This window comes from Gopherus evgoodei, chromosome 18 (assembly GCF_007399415.2).
Source record: "Gopherus evgoodei ecotype Sinaloan lineage chromosome 18, rGopEvg1_v1.p, whole genome shotgun sequence".
Lineage (NCBI taxonomy): Eukaryota > Metazoa > Chordata > Testudines > Testudinidae > Gopherus > Gopherus evgoodei.
The window spans coordinates 1,024,660-1,046,688 of NC_044339.1; the positions used below are offsets into that span (position 1 = coordinate 1,024,660).

General features: G+C 55.1%; 1 protein-coding gene across 2 annotated transcripts in view; it reads left to right on the plus strand.

Annotated features, from left to right (window-relative positions):
* ALPL (alkaline phosphatase, biomineralization associated) overlaps positions 1 to 22,029 on the plus strand; it is a 107,049-nt gene that overhangs the window by 77,242 nt on the left and 7,778 nt on the right. For both annotated transcript variants that reach the window (XM_030537772.1, XM_030537771.1), the window contains exon 8: positions 8,505 to 8,574. In XM_030537772.1, coding sequence (XP_030393632.1) covers positions 8,505 to 8,574 — 70 coding nt within the window. The remainder of the gene's footprint in view (positions 1 to 8,504; positions 8,575 to 22,029) is intronic.

Here is a 22,029-nt window from a genome sequence, read left to right on the forward strand (position 1 = left end):
CCAGTTAGGTGAATCCCAAGCCTTACGTAGGCGGTGGGGTCGGAGTGAAATGTGGCAGAATGAAAACTGCTGAGCCAGAGGCTACAGCCTCTCTTGACTGTTGAACCAGGGCATACTGCGAAGCAAAGGTATGGACCGAGGACCAATGGAGCTGCGCGATAGATCTCGTGGGTAGGAACACGAGCCAGCAAGGCGGCAGATGAAGCCTGAGCCCTGGTAGAGTGTACAATGATGTGACTTGGGGAAATATGAGCCAAATCATAACAAGTGCGGATGTACGCCATCACCCAAGATGAGATCCTCTGAGAGGAAAACAAGCAAGCCCTCCCTTTGGCCCGCTACCGTGACAGAGCTGGGGCACCTTACGAAATGGCTCTGTCAACGCAATATAAATGCGAGCACTCCACAGATGTCCAAGGAGTGCAATGGTTGTGCCCATTGCGTTGAGCTGTGGGTATCATGAAAGGTCGAAACCACCTTAGGGAGGAAAGCCGGGTGCGGTCATAACTGCACCTTGTCTTTGTGAAACCTAGTGTACGGCGGAACCCCCGTAAGAGCTCCGAGCTCGGAGACCCGTCTGGCCGATGTAACAGCTACGAGGAAAGTTGTCGTCCAAGACAGGTATAGCAGAGGGCCAGTCGTGAACGGCTCGAATGGGGGAGACATAAGTCTAGCTAAAACTAGGTTGAGGTCCCAGGTTGGGGCTGGGCGGCGCACCCGAGGGTGCAAGCGCTCCAAGCTCTTGAGGGACCTCGAACCCATAGAGTGTGAGAACACGGAACGTCCACCTTAGCCTGGCTGGAAGGTAGAGATGGCTGCTGAGTGTATCCTCAGCGATGATACCGCCAGGTCCTGCCGCTGAAGGCCAGAGGCAGGCCAAATAGAGGGGATCGAGACCTCAGCAGGAGCAAGATCGAGCGTATTGCAGCTGTAGAAGAAACACTTCCACCCGGCCCGGTACTTGACCAGGTGGAAGGCTTCCTGTCACCCTGGCTCAGTTATGCAGCAGCCACACCGTGAGGCGAAGAGGCTGCAGGTCCGGGTGACGAAGCCTGTCGTTGCCCTGAGTGATGAGGTCTGGGTGGGGTGGCAGGGTAATTGGGTCGGTTATTGACAGGCCGAGCAACGTGGTATATCAGTGCTGCCTGGACCACTCTGGAGTGATCATGATGATGCGCGCTCTGCCCCTGCGGAGTTTGAGCAGGACCTAAAGAACAAGTGGGAACAGTGGGAAGGCATAACGGAGCTGGCCTTTCCACGGCATCAGGAATGCGTCCAAGATCGATCCCGAGGAGAGACCTTGGAAGGAGCAGAACATCTGGCATTTTCTGCTCTCGCGGTGAGCGAACAGGTCTATGTGAGGAAACATCTCCACTTCTGGAAAGCAGAACGCCTCACATGGGGCAGAGTGATCACTCGTAAGACAGGAAAGACCTGCTGAGTCAAAGCGCCAAGACGTTCCGAACGCCCGGGAGAAAGGACGTCACCAGCTCCATTGAGTGGGCCATGCAAAAGTCCCGGAAATGGATGGCCTCCTGACAAAAGGGGGGAGGACCATGTCCCTCCCTGGTTATTTATGAAGCACATGGCCGTTGTGTTGGCTGTAAACACGAGATACCACGGCCTCACAGCTGCCCCTGAAACCCCTGGCACGCCAGGCGCACTACTCTCATTTTGGGGGCATTGATGTGGAATGCCAGCTCCCGAGAAGACCAAAGGCCTTAAGCTCGGAGGTGACCATGAGCACTTGAGCAGAGAGATGACGCGTCCGTCGTCAGGGGCAGTGAGGGCTGGGGCGGATGGAACCGCATCCCTGCTCACACCAGGGAGGGAGTTAGCCACCACTCTAGGGAGCCTAAGGTGCTCGAGGGAACGGTGACTACCATGACCATTGGCTCCCTGTCCGGGTGGTACGCCGAGGTGAGCCGGACTTGGAGAGGACGGAGGCGGAACTTGGCGTGTTTGGTTACAAACTTGCGGGCAGCCATGGACCCAGGAGACTGAGACAAGTACGAGCCGAGGTCGTTGGGAAAACCTGCAGACCTCAGATGATTGTTGCCATCGCCTAAAACCGCAGTTGTGATAAGCAGGCTCCGGCTAGGTAGGAGACCAGGATAGCCCCTAGGAAGTCCAACCTCTGCATGGGAACCAGAGTGGATTGCTCTATAGTAATCATCAGGCCTTGACCTGTGAATAAGACCGTGACGATGCCCACGTGCTGAGTGGTTTGTGTCTCAGAGTCTCCTCGGATAAGCGAATCGTCCAGATACGGAAAAACGCATATCCGACATCAGCGAAGGTAGGCGGCGACTATGGCCGTAAACCAGAAGTACTGACAGTTGGCTAGAAAGCGGAGGTATCTCCTGTGCGGAGGGAAGATGGCGTTGTGAAAGTACGCGTCCTTCATATCAAGGGCGGCATAGTAGCCCCCAGGAGGCAAGGATGGAATAATGGTTCCCAGGGATACCGTGCGGAACTTCAACCTTATCCTAAACCGGTTGAGTCCATGCAGGACTAGGAAGGTCTGAGACCTCCGTTCGAGTGGGGGACTAGGGCATAACGGGAGTAAACCCCCTTGCCCCTTTCGTCAGTCGGCGTCTGCACCTCTTGTACGAGGAATTGCTCGTGAGAGGGGTCCCTGAAGGGGGACAGGGCTGGAACAAATTAGAGGTGGTACCTATGCTCCACCGTGCGCAGGACCCAGCGATCTGAAATTAACTGGGGCCACGCCAGGAGAAGGCGGGATTGGGATCCCGGCCTGTGACTGGTACACCGCCCTCAGGCGCACCTTGGAAAGTTTGTCTTTGGTCCCAGTGATAATTGCGAGGGACCTTGACCTTGGCTCTTTAGGGGTCCTGACGTTCGTCTGCGACCACCTTGGCCTCGCCGTTTGCCAAAGTCCTGTCTCTGGCTAGGCACAGAGTATGGCGGCTGGGGACAGAAAGGCCTGCGTTTGGTCGCTGGCATATGCATGCTGAGAGAGCGCATTAGGACCCTATTGTCCATCAGGCTTCGCAGCCTGGGGCTGTCTTTGCCGCGAAGAGGCCTTTACCAACAAAGGGTAAATCCTGAATGGCATACTGCAGCTCCGGCCGGAGGTTTGAAACCCAAAGGCCAGAGTCCTGGCTGCAGAGTCTGCTGCGTCCAACGAGGCCTGGAGGGACGCTCTGGGTACCTTTTTCCCCCGTCCTCCAAGACGGCAGCGAACTCTTGGTGGGAGTTTTGGGGGAGAAACTCCATAAACTAAACTACCTTCACCCAGGTGCTATAATTATAGCAGCTAAGCAAGGCTTGTTGCTTTGCTACCCAGAGCTGCAGGGCCTCTGCAGAGTACACCTGGCGGCCAAGCAGGTTCATTCGCCAAGCCTCTTTCGGTTTCGGGGCTGGCGCCCGTTGGCCATCGTATCAGAATCGTGGTCCTGAGCATAAGATCTGCGCATGTGGGATGACACGGATGCGTGTCCGGATGACCATGGAGGTACTAAAAGAAGGCACAGGCAGAGTCTCTGACGCTATCGGACCTTGCCCAACTCGGCACCGGGGACCGGCACCGGGAGGCGTATCGGTACCTGGAACGAGATCCAGACCCGCAACCAGAACGGTGCCGGGAGGTCGACCGAGATCTCGAGGCTCAGGGAGAGGCTACAGGAGTCAAGGTACCTGTCGCGGTGCCGGGAGTCGCAACGGTGCCGATAGCGGGTCGGTGAACGGGATACCGACCGGTGCAGCGAGTGCGACCAGTACTGATGAGGAAAACAGCACCGGGACTGTAAGTGGTGTCGGGTGTGCCGACAGGACCTGGAGTGTCTGCGGGACCGTGATCATGAACGGTGCCGCTCTGCTGTGCTGACAGAGGACGGTCACATAAAGAGACTGTATTACCTGCACCGGCGGTGCCGGGGTCAGGCAGCATCGACTCTGTCATGGCAATGAGATCCCTCGCCGTTGGTAATGTCTCCGGCGTGGAGGGAACAGCAGGCTCAACCACAGTGCATACTGGGGAGCTGTCAGGCACCGGATTCGACGGCCATCGTGGGACCGGGTTCGACGGTACCGAGGTCGTCAGAGCTTCGGTAGGTGTCGGTGCCGGGCGATCCGAGTTAGATGAGCTGTCTGGCTGCGGTGCCGTCGGCACGGAAGCAGCAGGAGCAATAAGCTCAACCACGGCGCGTGCCGGGGAGCCGTCAGGCACCGGATTCGACGGCCCTTGTGGGACTGGAATCGACGGTGCCGACGTTGTCGGTGCCTCAGAGGTGTCGGTGCCGGGCAATCCGACTTAGACGAGCTCTCTGGCTCTGGTGCCGTTGGCACAGAAGCAGCAGGAGCAGTAGCTCAACCACGGCGCGTGCCAGGGAGCCGTCAGGCACCGGATTCTACGGCCCTTGTGGGACCGGGATCGACGGTGCCGACGTCGTCGGTGCCTCAGCAGGTGTCGGTGCCGGGCGATCCGACTTAGACGAGCTCTCTGGCTGTGGTGCCGTTGGCACGGAAGCAGCAGGAGCAGTAGCTCAACCACGGCGCGTGCCGGGGAGCCGTCAGGCACCGGATTCTACGGCCCTTGTGGGACCGGGATCGACGGTGCCGACGTCGTCGGTGCCTCAGCAGGTGTCGGTGCCGAGCGATCCAACTTAGACGAGCTCTCTGGCTGCGGTGCAGTTGGCACGGAAGCAGCAGGAGCAGTAAGCTCTACCATGGCGCGTGCCGGGGAGCTGTCAGGCACCGGATTCAATGGCCCTGGGGGACTGGAATCGACGGTGCCGATGTCATCGGTGCCTCTGCAGGTGTCGGTGCCGGACAATCTGACTTAGACGAGCTCTCTGGCTGCGATGCAGGTGGCATGGAAGCAGCAGGAGCAGGGGGCTCAACCACGGCGCGTGCCGGGGAGCCGTCAGGCACCAGCAGGAATCGTAGGCTTTCTCGACCTCGGAGGAAGGGAGTGGTGCCGAGTCGACTTCGGTGCCGGCGACGGCCGGTGCCGAAAGGCCTTGGCAGTACCGGCGGGGTCCGGTGCCGAGGAGGCGCTTCTGCCAGCTGCTTGATCATCGCTCGGCGCCAAAGGTGGAAGGGTAAGTGAAAGTCCCGCTCCTTTTTGTTCTCGGCTTAAAAGCCTTGCAAATGGGGCACTTAGCTGTCAAGTGTGATTCCCTGAGGCACTTCAAACAGGAGTCGTGTGGATCTCCCTTCGGCATCGGCTTCTGGCAGGCCGAGCCCATTTTTTAAAACCTGGTGAGCTGTGCATGGGCTCCGGCACCGGGTTCATGGAAGGGGCTACTTCCTGAACCCCGCTAACTATTACTAAACTAACTATGTTAGCAAAGAAAAAACATATAACTATACAAATATATATATAAAAGGATTATAACTGCATAACTATATACGAGAACTACGAGTAGCTAGGGAAGTGGAGGTCAGCTAAGCCGCGCTCCACTGTTCCAACGACCGACACGGGCGATAAGAAGGAACTGAGGAGCGGGTGGGCCGGCAGGGGTATATATCAAGTGCCATGATGGCGCCACTCTAGGGGGCGACCTGCCGGCCCACTGAGTTGCTAGGGTAAAAGTTTTCCGACGAATGTGCACGCGCGGCGCGCACACCTAACTGGAATGGATATGAGCAATCACTCGAAGAAGAACCGTCTTTTCTAATTGGCTTCAGCTTTAAGTGCCCACACTGCATACACTGAGAGTGAAAACAGGAGTCAGCAGAGGACAAGTGGGGATGGTTATTCCAGTCTAAGGGATGATACTGTGTGCGGGAAAGTGAAAATCCCCAGACCCTCTGGATTGACCTTTGAAACTAGCCCTGCAGCAACCCTGGGGAGGTCTGCAAACACACCAGCTCACGCCCTGATCCAAGCCTGAGCCCTGAACTCCTCTGTTGCTCCAGCGAGTGCTGCCACTAGCCACTTGTAGCACTGGGGAGGAGACAGCACTGCTCGGTGTATCGGGAGCAGCCCTTGGAGCAGCTTGGATGGGCTCAGGAAGGAAGCACATCCAGGTCTTAGCTAGGGGAGGCTGCCACTGCATGGTGCTTTGGTCAGGTAGAGAAGACCTTCCATGCCCCCACCCCCAACCAAATTGATCAGATCTGAGTTGAGAATGAAAGTAGCCTCTAGTCTGAAGAATATCAGTGATGCTGCTGGTTTGACCATACCCCTCCCTTCTCCGTAGCACTCTATTTCTTATTGCAATTCCTGTTATTCTTTTGGGGTTCAGTTGTGCTCACCCTGTCACATTCGTGCCTTTCATCACAAAGGATCCCACAGGGGGTTTTACCAGCTGTTGGCTTGTATACTCAGGAGTTGCTACAACAGAATTGCAGCCATCTCTGGGCTGGCACTCAGTGGCCATTTAACAGCCCATGGCAATGCTGCATGGCAGCTCATAGGAAGGAACAAAGGAGAATTCTGTATCCAATGGAAACTGCTTTTCTCTTCCTTTGGTTATGATTTAGCTGGAACATAAACCACGGAACATTTGAGTTTGACTAAGACCAGCTGGTGTAACCTGGCCTCCCTCTGGCTCAAAGGGCTTCTGTTTCTTCTGCTGCTTGCGCCCTCAAAGGGGAGGTTCTGCGTTAGCGGCATTGGTATTGCCCGGCTGTTTAGGAGCAGGCAGTCACTCTACTGGGGTATCTTGACTGGCAGAGGGAATCTGGAGAGATGTCAGACTGGGTGAGGAAGGGGGCTCGCAGTCCGGCTGCAATGGGTAGAGCGAGGAGAGCAGGATTGTCCCCAGGCATGTGATGTCAAGCAGAAGGAACTTTCTCTTCCCTCGGCATGGTGGGAGCAGGAGTAAAGCATGCTATGACGGGAGAAGGTTGAGCTGGCCTGAATCTTGGCCTGACCCAAACTGGAGCCTTGCCTGATGGTCAAAGTTTGCACAACATTTGTATCCTTTCCCCCCCTCACACTGTTCAGTGCTGGCTTTGGCCAGAACCAGCCCTGAAACCTGTCTTAGGCAAGAGGCTGAGCTCAGGGTATTTCTGGCTCAGTCCAGACCAGGAATTCTCATGGCAAAGCCTCTCTAGGCCAAGGCACGTGGGAGAAGCATCTGAACGGAATGGAACCTTCAAACCTTTGAGGTTCTCCCCATCATTTAGTTTCTGAGGCTGAGGTGGGGTAGAGGGGAAGGAAACACAAGGGTTTGTTTGCTCATGGCAGCTCCTATAAGCAACATGATGGTCAGCACAGGTACAGGGGGCCACCCACCTGGATCTGATTTCAGGATCTGGGCCAGAAGTCCCTCTCTCTACAGCACTGGCAGATCTATGGGCATTGTTGCTATCAACCCTCACTAGCCTTAGCTCCAAGCCCCTGGTTCTAGGTCAGAACCAAACTCAAGAGGGATCAGTTTTCTAGTTCTGAGGAGACTACAGTCTCATGCTGTTCAGCTGCTGGGGATCTTATTACATTTATTTTCTGCTGCTTTGGGCCAAAACCTTGTGAGAATGGGTTGTGGGATTTTAGTGCTGTAGGATCCAAACCTGAATCCTAATCTTGTGCCTTAAAGCCAAAGCCTCTGCATGTTCTGAGCCTCATACCAGGGCTGCAAAACTTTGCCCTGTGCTTAAACTTTATGGGTGGGATGTTCAAAAAGTGCTCTGCTTTGGCTACCTCTTATTCAGCTGGAGCTGAGGGGAGTTCTATCACTGAGGAGCACGCCCTGGGTGCTTTATGTGTTTTATTTTCCACAAGTCCTCAGAATACAAGGTCCAGTCAATTTTCTGTAGAAACTAAAGATCCCATTTCACTTCTTGATCAAAAAATCCCCCACACCACTGTCATGTTTTTTGTAACTGTTGCCCTCCACCCCAGAGGTTGCTGCATTTCTATGCTGCTGTATGTAGCTGTGTGTCTATTATGTAACATTTATACTGCAATAGCACCTAGAGGCCAACCAGGTCAAGACCCCATTGCACTGGGAACCATACAAACGTATAGAAAATGATAGTCCAGCCTTAAAGGGCTTACAATATCTGTAGTTTGTGACATGCTTAGGGATCCAAGTTGCTATATAAATTTAAGATCCTTCTTATGATGATCATTCATTGCACAATAAAATACATTTATTAAGAGACAAGAGAAATATGTGTTAAAGAGGGCAAAGCTGCCTGATTTTCATGCCTGTGAAGTTGTCTGGACAGATATCGATGCATATATCTGGGATATATGGCAGATGTTCTCTGTGTGTGCAATACATATGGCAAATACCATTTCTGGGAAATGCCTATGGCTTCCAGATTTGAAGGGCAGAAGGAGCCGCTGTGATCATCTAGTCTGACTGCCTCATAGCAAAAGCCAGAAAAATTCTGCACAATAATTCCTATTCAAACTAGAACATCCAGTCTTGATTTTAAAATTACCAGTGATGGAGAAGCCACCACAACCCTTAGGAAATTGTTTCCAGTGCTTAATTCTCCTCCCTGATAAATGTATGTCTTATTTCCAATCCCCTCTGTAAGGAAGTGCACATAATAGCTGCTGATCCTTTGCTCTCCCCTAGAATTCCCAGTACGTCTGGAATCGCAGTGACCTGTTGTCCCTTAACCTGATGGAAGTGGACTTCCTCTTAGGTGAGTATCTAAGAGCAAAGGCTGGAGGTGCAGGAGCTAAGCGAAAATCAGTGAGCTGGGGGACAGATTTACAAAGGTGTTTACGCACCTGGAGATGCAGATAGGTGCCTAGTGGGATTTGTGAATGCTCCTCAGCAAGTTAAGTACCTAGCTGCCAGTGAACGTCAATGGGAGTTGGGTACCAGCTCACTTAGGCACTTTTTGTCAATCTCAGGTTGGGTGGCAAGGGGCCAAGACCACCCTGCCCCTCCCTTGTTGCTAAAAGAGAGGTCTGCTCAGATGTCGGCTCTGTGTGTGTGTGTGTGTGTGTGTGTGTGTGTGTGTGTGTGTGCGCGCTCTCGTTCTCAGCTCTGCGCAGACAGCAGAGATAACAGACTTTGACTCAGCTGCTCACTAAATCCACAGACTCGGTTTTCAGCAAAGGAACTTTGGTCAGGTTTATTGCCGACAAACGGTGCTAACTGGCTCAGTGGTACTCTAACACATGTATGCTTGTGACAATGGACTGGCTCAGTGAATGGCTGGACTTCCCATTCTCCCCTTGGCCAGACAAAGACACTTCCTCTGAGATGCATCTTTATACACAGCTACAAACAAGTTACGTGTTGCCTCCTTGACGTTGCTAGTTACTGCCCTCTGACATACCTAGATACCACCCTGTGACGTAGCTAACCACCACCCATTACCATGTACCTGTTGGTTCAGTCAAAACATCTCTATCCATCATGCTGTTATCCTGACCTGATCTTTAGGATAGGTCAGTGCATTCCTGTTATCTTTTGAGGAATGTGTTTTGATATCAAGGTTTTCTGGTTTCTTTCTGGAATACGTTTTTGTATATATTCTTGTGCCTAGCACTACTTAGGAACGTGTGTTTCTGCAATATCAGCCCTGTTCTTGCCAATTCTGTGAGCAGGGCCTCTTGTGTGTGCCTCTTGCTCACAACTTAACTTTAGCCCAGGCCTCAGACCTCATACCAGGCCTCTGACACCAGGCCTCAAGTCTCAGGCCCTCTTTCTACTACAGGGTACAGGGAGGGATTTAGGAGAAGGGAGGTAAGCTCATTGGGGAAAGGCCAAGAGCCACCACAAGAGTGAAATATCCTGTGTTGCCAGGGACTGATGGACTGTAACCCATTGTCGCTTCTCTGCTTCTGTCCTCTATGATCCTTACCTGGTGCAGGGAACTAGGATGAAGGGGTCACTCAGCATTGGAAAAGACTGAAAACACCTGACCAGAAAGACTAGGTGTGCACTGAAGAATCTACCTATCTGATACTCATAAACCTAGCTGTTCCCAAGTGCTGAGCCAACTGCTGAGGCAGGGAAAGGGGCATTTAGTGCCAGCCATGGGCGGGTGGGTGGCGGGACTCTGCCTGTCTTCTAGCCTGCTGGGTCAACAGCATACTTGTAGGTGCAGTGGGGGAAGATCACATCTCCCTCACTGCTGCTCCCCATTCCAGTCTCTGCATAATGGCAGAAAGCAGCAGCATAGCTAGGAGGTGCTAACGTCCTGTTCGAGTACTGGCACTTCAGAGGTGACTTGGCTGCTATGTGGAGTGGCACCGTGTTATGCCTTGTGACCCAGGCAACATCAAAACAGTTGCACATAACACCCCAGAAGTGTACGAAAGCAGAGCTTAGAGACATTGCATTATGCATTATAAGTACAGAGCTGCTGGTTAGCCCAGGAGCTGGCCCATAAATGCCCCTTGGATGGAGGGAGAGGAACAGAGAGCGGAACCACACAGAGACTGGGGGCTGGACTGATGTTCCTTTTGCAGGCACGGGAGACTTTTTTGATTTTTATAAAATGCAGGGAGCTGAAAAGGCTGAGGGCTTGTACAGGACCTTCCCCATCGGTTGGTTGCAGCTGCTGTTTGTCCATCCAGCCATGCGTATTGAGGGCAAAACATACCCTGCAAAACACGTCTGCAAAGGATACCTGTGGCTCAAAAGGAATTAGGCTCCTTCTGTATGGCCATGGCACTCTGCCTTCCAGCCTGTGACCCGTGTTCCACCAGAACACGGGGTTTGTGAGGGATCCCTTCCCATCTAGCTACACGGAACAGGGAGTGGAGTCCTGACTCCCTGAAATCTGGTGGAGGAGAACCTATGGACCTGCATCACTTCCCATCTGAATTTGGGGTGTGTTCTCCTCCTTATAGGCTCCTGTTATCCAAGTGAAGCACAGTGGGAAAGTGGCAGGAAAGGGGGATGGCCAGTAGCTCTTGCTGAGTGAAATAACCCCTTTGGGCCCCTTGGACATATTGATGGGTACTCACAACAGTGTCGGAAACACTTTTCAAATGCAGCTGCAGCCTCACGAGCATCTGTGTCTGATGTGCTCAAAAACCAAGCCATGGAGTGCTTGTCCCTGCTTGCAGAGAACGTTGCTACCAAAGTGCCAGCGACCATGGCTATGGAAACTGGTGGCCGGGGCTGCAGATTTGCCATAGCATTTGTTATCAGGAATCACGGGGCAGTAGCAGTAACTTCAGTCAGAGTGCTGGCTTACTGAATTTACCATGACTGCTCCCTGATTTTTGCTAACAAATGCCCTCTTCCTCACCTCGCTAAGGGGGCACTGACAAGCCATAGCAGCACCCTCCACACCCAGCACCACAACCCCCAGGTAAGGAGGGGAGGCCTGGGGTGGAGAGGGAATGGAGAGTGAGCCCTCCCACAATTACCCCACAGCAGCGACTCCTGTGTACTGCAGGGCTGGGCCCAGCACCCTACTCTGGGTGTTGCAACCTGGTGCGCAGGGCTGCAGTGCCGCTCAGTTTGGCTTGCCTGACTGGCACTGCCCTCCTGACACAATAGAGGATGAGGTGGGCAAAGCTGACAGGCACTGCTGCCCAGAGTTCTCCAGGTCCAGGGGAGCCTCCAGGCCCCAGCACACCAAGTGCGTGCTTGGGGCGGCATGCCACAGGGGGTGCTCTGCCAGTCGCCGGGAGGGCGGCAGGCAGGCAGCCTCCGGCGGCATGCCTGCAGAGGGTCCGCTGGTCCTGCGGCTCTGGTGGACCTCCTGCAGGCATGCCTGCAGAGGGGCCGCTGGTCCCGCGGCTCCACCGAAGTCGCGGGAGCAGCGGACCCTCCGCAGGCACGCCTGCGGGAGGTCCACCAGAGCAGCGAGACCGGAGACCGGCAGAGCGCCCCCCGTGGCATGCTGCCGTGCTTGGGGTGGTGAAATGTCTAGAGCCGCCCCTGTCCAGGTCACAGCAACAGAGACAGGGAGCTGGGCCCAGCCTCACGGGACACAGGAGCTGCTGCTGCAGGGTGAGCCATGAACAGAGGAAAAGATCAGACAAGTGGGACAATCAGACTGTCTGGGACTTTTTTTCACTCTGTGACAAACCCACAGGACTGCCAATGTCAAGTCCAGTGCTAGGCTGGCCCCAGTTGTGGCGTAGAGAGAGCCTTCCAGGGAGAGACTCTCAGGACTGTGGCTGAGTCTGCAGTTCTCCACCCTATTCGGTTGGCTGTGAGTGTCAACCATGCATCAGCTGTTGTTATATATGGGCCTGAACTGCAGTCCCCCATGTCTCCACAGGTTCCAGTTCCTGCAGCTCCTCGCTCTGCCTGTGCAATGGTCCACATGGCAGTCCTCTTGGGTTCAGGGGCTCCTAGAACTGATGTTTGGATCCACAGCTCAGGCTGCCTTTTAAAATGGAGGCTGGTCCCTGCCCAGCCATGACTGGACACAGACTCTGGTGTAGAAAGCTTCTTCAGAAGATGTTCACTGTGCTGTGTGTGTGCACACGTGCACATGTACATATGGGGCCAAGCGTATGGATGGGTACATATGTGTGTGTGCATGTGAACATCTACTTACTGGGCCAGGCATGTGGATGGGTATATGTGTTGTGTGCGTGCGTGCACACACATACATACAGGACCAGGCATGTGGATGCGTACGTGTGGGAGGATTGTGTGCACATGTGAACACATACATATGAGGCCAGGCATGTGGATGGGTACATTGGGATGTGTGTGCACATGTACATATGGGGACAGGCATGTGGATGGGTACATTGGTGTGCGTGTGCACGTGCACGTGTACATATGGGGCCAGGCATGTGGATGGGTACATGTGAAAGGTGTGTTCATGTGTGCCTGCCTCATACCTCTGCCACTTCCCATTAGATTGTTTTATTGCCAACCCCAGCAGTTAGTGATGACAGGTCCATTTTGATGAGCATAAGAAAATAAATACAGGAAGCCGTTTTTCCAGGTGGCTGAATTTGCTTTCTGAGTCTGGTTCCAAATGCTTGGGCCCCTCAGGAGATGCAGACACAGGGAGCTCTCTCCCTACATCAGCTCAAGAGCTGGATGGCACATGTGCAAAGCATCTAGCCATGTAGTCCCCTCTCTCTCCAGAGTGGCTGAAGCCTTTGACATCTGGGGGGTGTTTGCTGCAGCCTCTGGCCACTTCCTTTCCCCTGAGTCACATCTGAGGTACCAAACAGGTTGGAGCGAACAAACTCCTTTAGATCATGCATATGTTTGGCACGCATTTCCCGCTGACTCCCTGGCTAGCGAGATGCAGCCATCTCGTTAACTCGTTGTTGGCTAGAAGGTAGGATTCCCAAGAGGCCGAACAGTGGAGCAAAGAGCCAGCATTAGCCGTGAGCAATGGGGAGGAATCATGACACAAAGTGAAGCTGTCCTCAGGCTCCATTATAACCAGGAGCAGATCGGAGTCCACTGGCGTATTGGCAGGAGGGTAACTTGAGCAACAGATTGCAGTAAGAAGGTGTCCGTCAGACAAACTCCTCGGGAGAGCCACTGCCCCTGTCCCTGAGGATCTGAGTATGATGTGGGCATCTGGGACAAGTGCCGAGGAACCCAGCATGGATTGGGATAAGTGCTCAGCCCTTCTAGGCTCCAGCGAAAGGGATACACTCAGTCCCTGGGCACATTAACCCCTCTGCTCCATGCACTGGCCTGTAGCTTTGGAAAAACCGGCCGCCACCTCTGGCCTGGGCTTGCAGCTGAGCCAGCTCCTGACAGACCTGAGTTCACAGCAGCACGGCCCCCTCCTGGCCAGCCTGGGCCTCTGGGTCACCTGCCCAGTGACTCAGCAACCTCCAAGGAAGCAGGCCAGAGAGAGGCTGGATGTTCCCGGAGAGCCCAGGCTGTTGAGAGAGACGGAGCATGGGGAGCTGGAGTGATGTGGACAGGATGAAGCTGATCAGTCTGGAGTTGCCTGTTGTTCAGTATTGGTGCCTACTAATCCTCTCAGTCTTAAATATCCCCTTGGATGGGGGGGGTTTGAGGGGACCCAGCAGGGGGAACAGAGCCTCCAGCAATTGCTCCACCCCAGCAACATGTCCTACCTCCTCCCCTTGTCAGATCCATATGGATGTGCAAGGTGAGCAGCAGCTGCTGGGCTCTTTTTCCACACTTATGTCTCTTGGAGCCAAGTCACACCAGTTGCTGCATGTAGCAGGGACTTGGTACATCTAAGCCAGTTGCTAGGATTGGGGACGAAAGGCAGCTTAGAGTAACTGCAGCAGTGCGTGAGCGGGCAGCGTGAGCATGGAGGACGACTGCACAGTGGGAGTCCCAGGGAAAATGTGCACAGTGGAGCACAAATCTGGAGCCCCAGGGAAAATGTGCATTATAAAATACTGCAGAGATTCAGAGGAAATGCGAGTGTGTGTCTCTGATCTGTACCAGGTCCCCTTGGCTTCCAAGCAAAGTTCTGGGCATGTCTGGAATGGTGTTGGTGTGTGCGCTGCTGGTGAAGCAGCGTATGGTTACACACAGTCATTATATTATGTCAATAAAACATGTTGAAGCAATTTCCCAAAGGAAGCACTTGCACACTGGATCTTGTGCTGGATTTCACTGTCGATTTTTGCATTTTGAGAAAGTTGGCTACCGAGGTAGCAAAAGTGCTCAGCTGTCTCCAAAGTCTGACCCTCCATGGTGATTTGTGGTGGGTCATATGCAAGGCCTGAGGCAGGTTAATAGAGCACTTTAGTCATCTCAATATTGAGTGAGAGTTCCTAGGCTTCGGTAAGATTGTGCAAGAAAATCCAGTGTGGACTGAAGGTCATTCGTTGTGTGTGCCAGGATGGCACAGTCATCAGCATACTGAAGATCAGTAGTAGATGCCCTGAAGACTTTTTAGACTTTGAGTGGAGAACTTGAAGATTAAAGAGCCACCCATCCATTCTGTATTGCATGTCAACTGACCAAAATGACTGCTAAATAGATGGAGAGCAGGGTTGGGGCAATAATGCATTCTTGCTTAACCCCAGTTTTGATATCAGCAGGTTCTGTCTCAAGGCTATTACAAGGAACCGTGGCAATCATTTGATCTTGGAGAAGCCACAGGACCTTAATAAATTTTGGAGGGTAGCCAAATTTGGTCAGCACCTTCCACAGGGCATCACAGTTGACAGAGACGGACTGTGACCTGCAGCAGGACTCCAAGATCCAGGTCTTATAAGACAACTGTTGTTCCTACACTCCTCTCTGGAGGTAAAACCCGGGTGACCTATTGACAGCATCTCAACAGTCTGGCAAGGTACCACCAACGATGCTTCTGGAAGATCCTTTCTGTCAAGTGGCAAGATAGCTGCACTAATGCCAGTATCCTCGCTGAAGCCAATGTCACCAGCATTGAAGCAATAATCCTCATGCATCAACTTCGCTGGGCTGGACAGTTTGTGCAGATGCCAGACTCTCACTTCCCAAAACAAGTCCTCTACTCTCAGCTCACCCATGGTTGGAGATCCTGTGGTAGTCAGAAGAAACACTACAGCAGTTCTCAAACTGTGGGTCAGGACCCCAAACTGGATCCCAACTCCTTTTTAATGGGGTCTCCAGGGCTGGCTTGCTGGGGCCTAGGGCCCAAGACTGAGGGCTTCAGCCCTGGGTGACAGGGCTCAGATTACAGGCCCCCTGCTTGGGCTGAATCATAGAATATCAGGGTTGGAAGGGACCTCATCTAGTCCAGCCCCCTGCTCAAAGCAGGACCAATTCCCAACTAAATCATCCCAGCCAGGGCTTTGTCAAGGCTGACCTTAAAAACCTCCCTAGGGAACCCATTCCAGTGCTTCACCACTCTTCTAGTGAAAAAGTTTTTCACAATATCCAACCTAAACCTCTCCTACTGCAACTTGAGACCATTACTTCTTGTTCTGTCATCTGCCACCACTGAGAACAGTCTAGATCCATCATCTCCGGAACCTCCCTTCAGGTAGTTGAAGGCTGCTATCAAATCCCCTCTCACTCTTCTCTTCTGCAGACTAAATAATCCCAGTTCCCTCAGCCTCTCCTCATAAATCATGTGCTCTAGCCCCATAGTCATTTCCATTGCCCTCCACTGGACTCATTTTTCCACATCCTTGTAGTGTGGGGCCCAAAGCTGGGCAAAGTTCTCCAGATGAGGCCTCATCAATGTCGAATAGAGGGGAATGATCACATCCCTTGATCTGCTGGCAATGCTCCTACTTATACATCCCAAAATGCCATTAGCCTTCTTGGCAACAAGGGCACACTGTTGACTCAAATCCCGCCCTTGGGTTTCGGCTTTGGCCCCCTGGCCTTGGGAGGTGGGGCTTTGGCTTTGCACCTCCTCCCCACTTCCCTCTGGGGTGGTGGGGCTTGGGCGGGCTCAGGCTTCGGTCCCCCCTCCTGGAGTCCTGTAGTAATTTTTGTTGTCAAAAGGGGGATGCGGTGCAGTGAATTTTGAGAAAAGACGGTTACTCACCTTTGTAACTGTTGTTCTTCGAGATGTGTTGCTCACATCCATTCCAGTTAGGTGTGTGCGCCGTGCGTGCACGCTCGTCGGAAACTTTTTACCCTAGCAACTCCAGTGGGCCGGCAGGTCGCCCCCTAGAATGGCGCCGCCATGGCGCTCGATATATACCCCTGCCGGCCCACCCGCTCCTCAGTTCCTTCTTGCCGGCTACTCCGACAGTGGGGAAGGAGGGCGAGTGTGGAATGGATGTGAGCAACACATCTCGAAGAACAACAGTTACAAAGGTGAGTAACCGTCTTTTCTTCTTCGAGTGATTGCTCACATCCATTCCAGTTAGGTGAATCTCAAGCCATACCTAGGCGGTGGGGTCGGAGTGAGAAGTAGCGGCATGGAGCACTGCAGATCCGAAGGCCGCATCCTCTCTTGACTGCTGGACCAGGGCGTAGTGGGAAGCAAAGGTGTGGACCGATGACCAGGTCGCTGCCCGACAGATTTCCTGGATGGGCACACGGGTGAGGAAAGCCAGCGACGACGCCTGCGCCCTGGTAGAATGCGCAGTCACACGGCCTGTAGGGACGTGGGCCAAGTCATAGCAGGTCCTGATACAGGACGTTACCCATGAGGATAACCTCTGCGAGGAGATAGGAAGCCCCTTCATGCGGTCCGCTACTGCCACGAAAAGCTGGGGGGATTTGCGGAACGGTTTAGTCCTCTCCACATAGAACGCGAGAGCCCTACGGACATCAAGCGAGTGGAGCTGTCGCTCCCTGCCTGAAGAGTGAGGTTTTGGGAAAAAAACCGGGAGGAATATCTCTTGGTTGATGTGGAAGGCCGAGACCACCTTGGGGAGAAAGGCAGGGTGTGGCCTCAGCTGCACCTTATCTTTGTGGAAGACTGTATACGGAGGGTCTACCACGAGAGCCCGGAGTTCCGACACCCGTCTAGCTGAGGTGATAGCTACTAGAAAGGCAGTCTTCCAAGAGAGATAGAGTAGGGAGCAAGTAGCTAACGGCTCAAAGGGTGGCCCCATGAGCCGAGACAACACCAGGTTAAGATCCCAGGTTGGAGCAGGGAGTCGGACATTAGGGTATAAACGTTCCAGCCCCTTCAGGAATCTAGTCACCGTAGGGTGAGAAAAAACGGAGCGGCCATCCCCACCCAGGTGAAAGGTGGAGATAGCTGCCAGGTGGACCCGCAAAGATGATATCGCCAGGCCCTGTTGTTTGAGGGACCAAATATAGTCTAAAATATTGGCCACCGAAACTTCCATAGGGCGGAGACCTTGCTCCACGCACCAACAGGAGAAACGCTTCCACTTGGCCGAGTATGTCGCTCTAGTGGAAGGCTTCCTGCTGCCCAAAAGTACCTCCCGTACCGGGGTGGAGCAGCGCAGTTCAGAACTGGTCAGCCACGCAGGAACCACGCCGCTAGGTGTAGCGACTGCAGGTCCGGGTGACAGAGAGTCCCGTGTTCCTGGGTGATCAGGTCCGGGTGAAGGGGCAGGGGAACTGGGTCGGCTATGGCCAGGTCCAGCAGCATGGGGTACCAATGTTGCCTGGGCCACGCCGGGGCTACCATGATCACGCGAGCCCTGTCCTTGCGCACCTTCAGAAGGACCCTGTGGACCAGTGGGAATGGGGGAAACGCGTAGTACAAGTGGGTCGTCCACGGAATAAGGAAGGCATCCGCTATAGACCCGGGCTCCCTGCCCTGAAAGGAGCAGAACGCCTGGCATTTCTTGTTCCCCCCGGACGCGAAGAGGTCCACACGGGGATAACCCCACCTCTGGAAGATTGAGAGGGCGACGTCCGGGCGAAGGGACCACTCGTGTGATAGGAAGGATCTGCTCAGGCGATCCGCCAGCATGTTCCGTACTCCGGGGAGGAAGGAAGCCGAGAGGTGAATGGAGTGGGCTACACAAAAGTCCCAGAGTCGCATCGCCTCGTGACATAGGGGAGAGGATCTGGTGCCGCCCTGCTTGTTGATATAGTACATGGTCGTCGTGTTGTCGGTAAATACCGCGACACAATGACCTCGAAGCTGGTGACAGAACGTTTGACAAGCAAGGCGGACCGCTCTCAACTCCCGCATGTTGATGTGCAGCTTCACCTCCTGCGGGGACCACAGGCCCTGTGTTCTCAGGGTTCCCAGGTGGGCCCCCCAGCCGAGATCTGAGGCATCCGTTGTTAGGGACACCGAAGGCTGAGGTGGGTGGAAAGGGAGCCCCGCACACACTACAGACTGGTCTAACCACCAGCCGAGAGAATCTAACACCCCCTGGGGGATTGTGATCAGCATGTCTAGCGGTTGCCTTGCAGGCCGGTAATGTGCGATGAGCCACAACTGCAGGGGCCTCATGAGGAGCCGAGCGTAACCGGTCACAAATGTGCATGCTGCCATGTGGCCTAACAGGGTTAGACATGTCCGTATTGATGTCAAGGGGGCTGCCCGCAATCGCCGAACGATCGCCGACAACGCCTGGAACCTCGGTAACGGCAGAAGAGCCCTGGCCACGGTGGAGTCCAGGATGGCCCCGATGAACTCCACCCTCTGCGTGGGGAGCAGGATGGACTTGTCTATGTTGATCATGAGGCCCAAGGTAGCAAACAGGCCGGTGATCCTGCGGACGTGGCTGCAAACCTGTAGTTCCGACGTGCCCCGAATTAACCAATCATCTAGGTAAGGGAACACGTGGATACGACTGCGCCGAAGATGTGCCACAACGACTGCCATGCATTTTGTGAATACCCTCGGGGCCGTAGAAAGGCCAAATGGGAGGACTGCAAATTGGTAGTGAAGGCGGCCCACCACGAATCGAAGGAAACGTCTGTGGTGTGGCCAAATGGCAATGTGAAAATAAGCGTCCTGCATGTCGAGGGCGGCGTACCAGTCTCCCGAATCCAGGGATGGGATAATGGTCCCCAGGGATACCATGCGGAACTTCAACTTCACTAGGTATTTGTTGAGCTCTCGCAGGTCGAGGATAGGCCTGAGGCCTCCCTTGGCCTTGGGGATCAGAAAGTAGCGGGAATAAAACCCCTTGTCTTTCTCGTTTTCCGGAACCGCCTCTATAGCTCCTTTGTCGAGGAGCGTCTGTACCTCCTGCCGAAGGAATTGCTCGTGAGAGGGGTCCCTGAAGAGGGACGAGGAAGGGGGGCGGGAAGGAGGAAAAGATATAAACTGCAGGCGGTATCCCGCCTGCACCATGCGTAAGACCCAGCAGTCCGATGTTATTTGGGTCCACGCCGGGAGGAAAAACGAAAGGCGGTTGGAAAACGGGGGGGAAGGATCCGTGGGGAAAACTGTTACTGCGCCCTCGGGCGCACCTTCAAAACGAAGGCTTGGGCCCAGGCGGGGGCTTAGAGGAGCTTTGATTCTGCCCCCCCTGGTTCCCCGAATGTCTACGCCTTCCATTCCTGCCACGGCGCCTATTGAGGTCCTGCCGTTGGCGGAATTGGGGGTATGCGCTGCTGTTGCTGCTGTGGCTGGAAGGGTCTGCGCTGCGTTCCCGGCATGTGCATCCCGAGGGAGCGCATAATGACCCGATTGTCTTTGAGACTTTTAAGTCTGGGGTCTGTCTTTTCTGAAAACAGGCCTTGGCCTTCGAACGGGAGGTCCTGGATGGTGTATTGGAGCTCCGGTGGAAGGCCAGAGACCTGAAGCCAGGAGATACGGCACATCGTTACTCCCGAGGCGAGGGTGCGGGCCTCCGAGTCTGCAGCGTCCAAAGAAGCTTGCAACGAGGTTCGTGCAACCTTCTTGCCCTCGTCCAGAATGGCCGCAAATTCTTGGCGGGCCTCCTGTGGCAGCAGCTCTTTGAATTTGTCCGCTGCCACCCACGAGTTAAAAGCATATCTGCTGAGCAGGGCTTGTTGATTTGAAACCCTGAGCTGAAGGGCCCCAGCCGAATAGACCTTACGGCCGAGGAGGTCCATACGCCTGGCCTCCTTGGATTTGGGGGCTGGAGCTTCCTGTCCGTGGCGCTCCCTCTCGTTCACCGACTGCACCACCAGGGAACACGGTGTCGGGTGGACGTGGAGGTACCCGTAGCCCTTGGAGGGAGCCATGTACTTCCTCTCGACGCCCCTCGCCGTAGGGGGGATGGAGGCTGGTGACTGCCAGATTGTATTGGCGTTGGCCTGGATCGTCCTAATGAAGGTTAGGGCGACCCTGGTGGGAGCATCAGATGAGAGGATGGTGACGATAGGGTCCTCGATCTCAGAGACCTCCTCGGCTTGCAGGCTCAGATTCTGAGCTACTCGCCTAAGGAGGTCTTGGTGCGCCCTGAGATCCAGCGGAGGAGGGCTACTGGAGGAGGTGCCAGCCACCGTTTCGTCGGGGGAGGAGGATGAGGAAACCCCCGGCAAGAAAGTGTCCAGTGGGGGGTCCCCCTCAGCCCTCGCCTCTGTCTCAGGAGCAAGAGCAGGGTCTTGCTGCTTCGATCCTTCCTCTCCATCCGGGGAGGGAGGGGGGCGAGACAACGAAGCCTCTGGCACCCTGTGCTCCGCCGTTGCAGGCCTAGCAGGAATCTGTTGGGGGCCCTGGGCTTGATGGTATACCCAGGGGGTCCAAAACCCCCACTGCTGCGGACCCTGGTCCTGTTGCGGATGGTCCTGAAACAATGCCGCCTGCCTGTCGGTGCCCAGCGCATACACGCTGTCCGCTTGAGACAACCCCGACGGCTGCCTAGAAGGCCATGGCGGGGCCGACCCCGGCTGATAAGGGTCTGCGCGGTTCGGCACCGAAGATCTTCTCGGTGCTGGGGATCGGTACCGGGAGTCATAGCGGCGCCGGGATCGGGACCGGGTTCTGTCTCGGTGCCGGGATCTGGATCGGTACCGGCCGCTGCTTCGGTGCCGGGATCGGGACCTGCCACCGACGCGGTGCCGGGAGGTCGACCGGGACCGGGACCTGCCACCAGCTCGGTGCCGGGAGGTCGACCGGCGCGGTGAGTGACGGCGAGACTGGCTCCTAGAGTCACGGTGCCGGTATCGACGGCTGGAGTCAGACCGCGACCGTCTGGAGGTCGATCGGTGCCGCGAGTGCGACCGGTACCGCCACGGGGAGCGGTGCCGGGACTGCGAGCGGCGGCGGGATCTTGAGCGACCGTGGCGTCGGGACCTGGATCGCGAGCGCGAGTCCCGAGACGGTGCCGTCATCATGGGCTTGCCCCTAGATGCTACCCGCACCGGAGGTACCGGGGGTGACGGCTGAGTAGACTCAGTTAGGGCGATAAGGTCCCGTGCCGAGGCGAAGGTCTCCGGAGTGGATGGGACCAATAGCTCAACCCCAGATCTTATGGGGGAGCTTGGCGGCACCGGACTCGACGGACCCACCGGGCCCGGAGTCGACGGTGCCGGTAGCGCCGCGGCCGATGTCGATGCCGGGCGCTCCATTCGGGTCTGCCTGGCTGGAGTAGCAGACGTTGACAGTCTCGCCTCTGCACCCGGTGCCGGGGAAGGTCGGTGCCGGGGAGTCTTCCCGGTGCCGGTGCGATCCGGTGCTGGCGCCGAGATCACGGCCTGTGAAGCTGCCGGGTCAAGTGCCGCCTCCATTAGGAGAGTCCTGAGTCTCTGGTCCCTCTCCTTCTTTGTCCTGGGCTTAAAAGCCTTGCAAATGCGGCACTTGTCCGACCTATGCGATTCCCTCAGGCACTTCAGACACTCGTCGTGGGGGTCGCTGGTTGGCATAGGCTTTTTACAGGCCGCACACTGCTTAAAGCCTGGCAAACCAGGC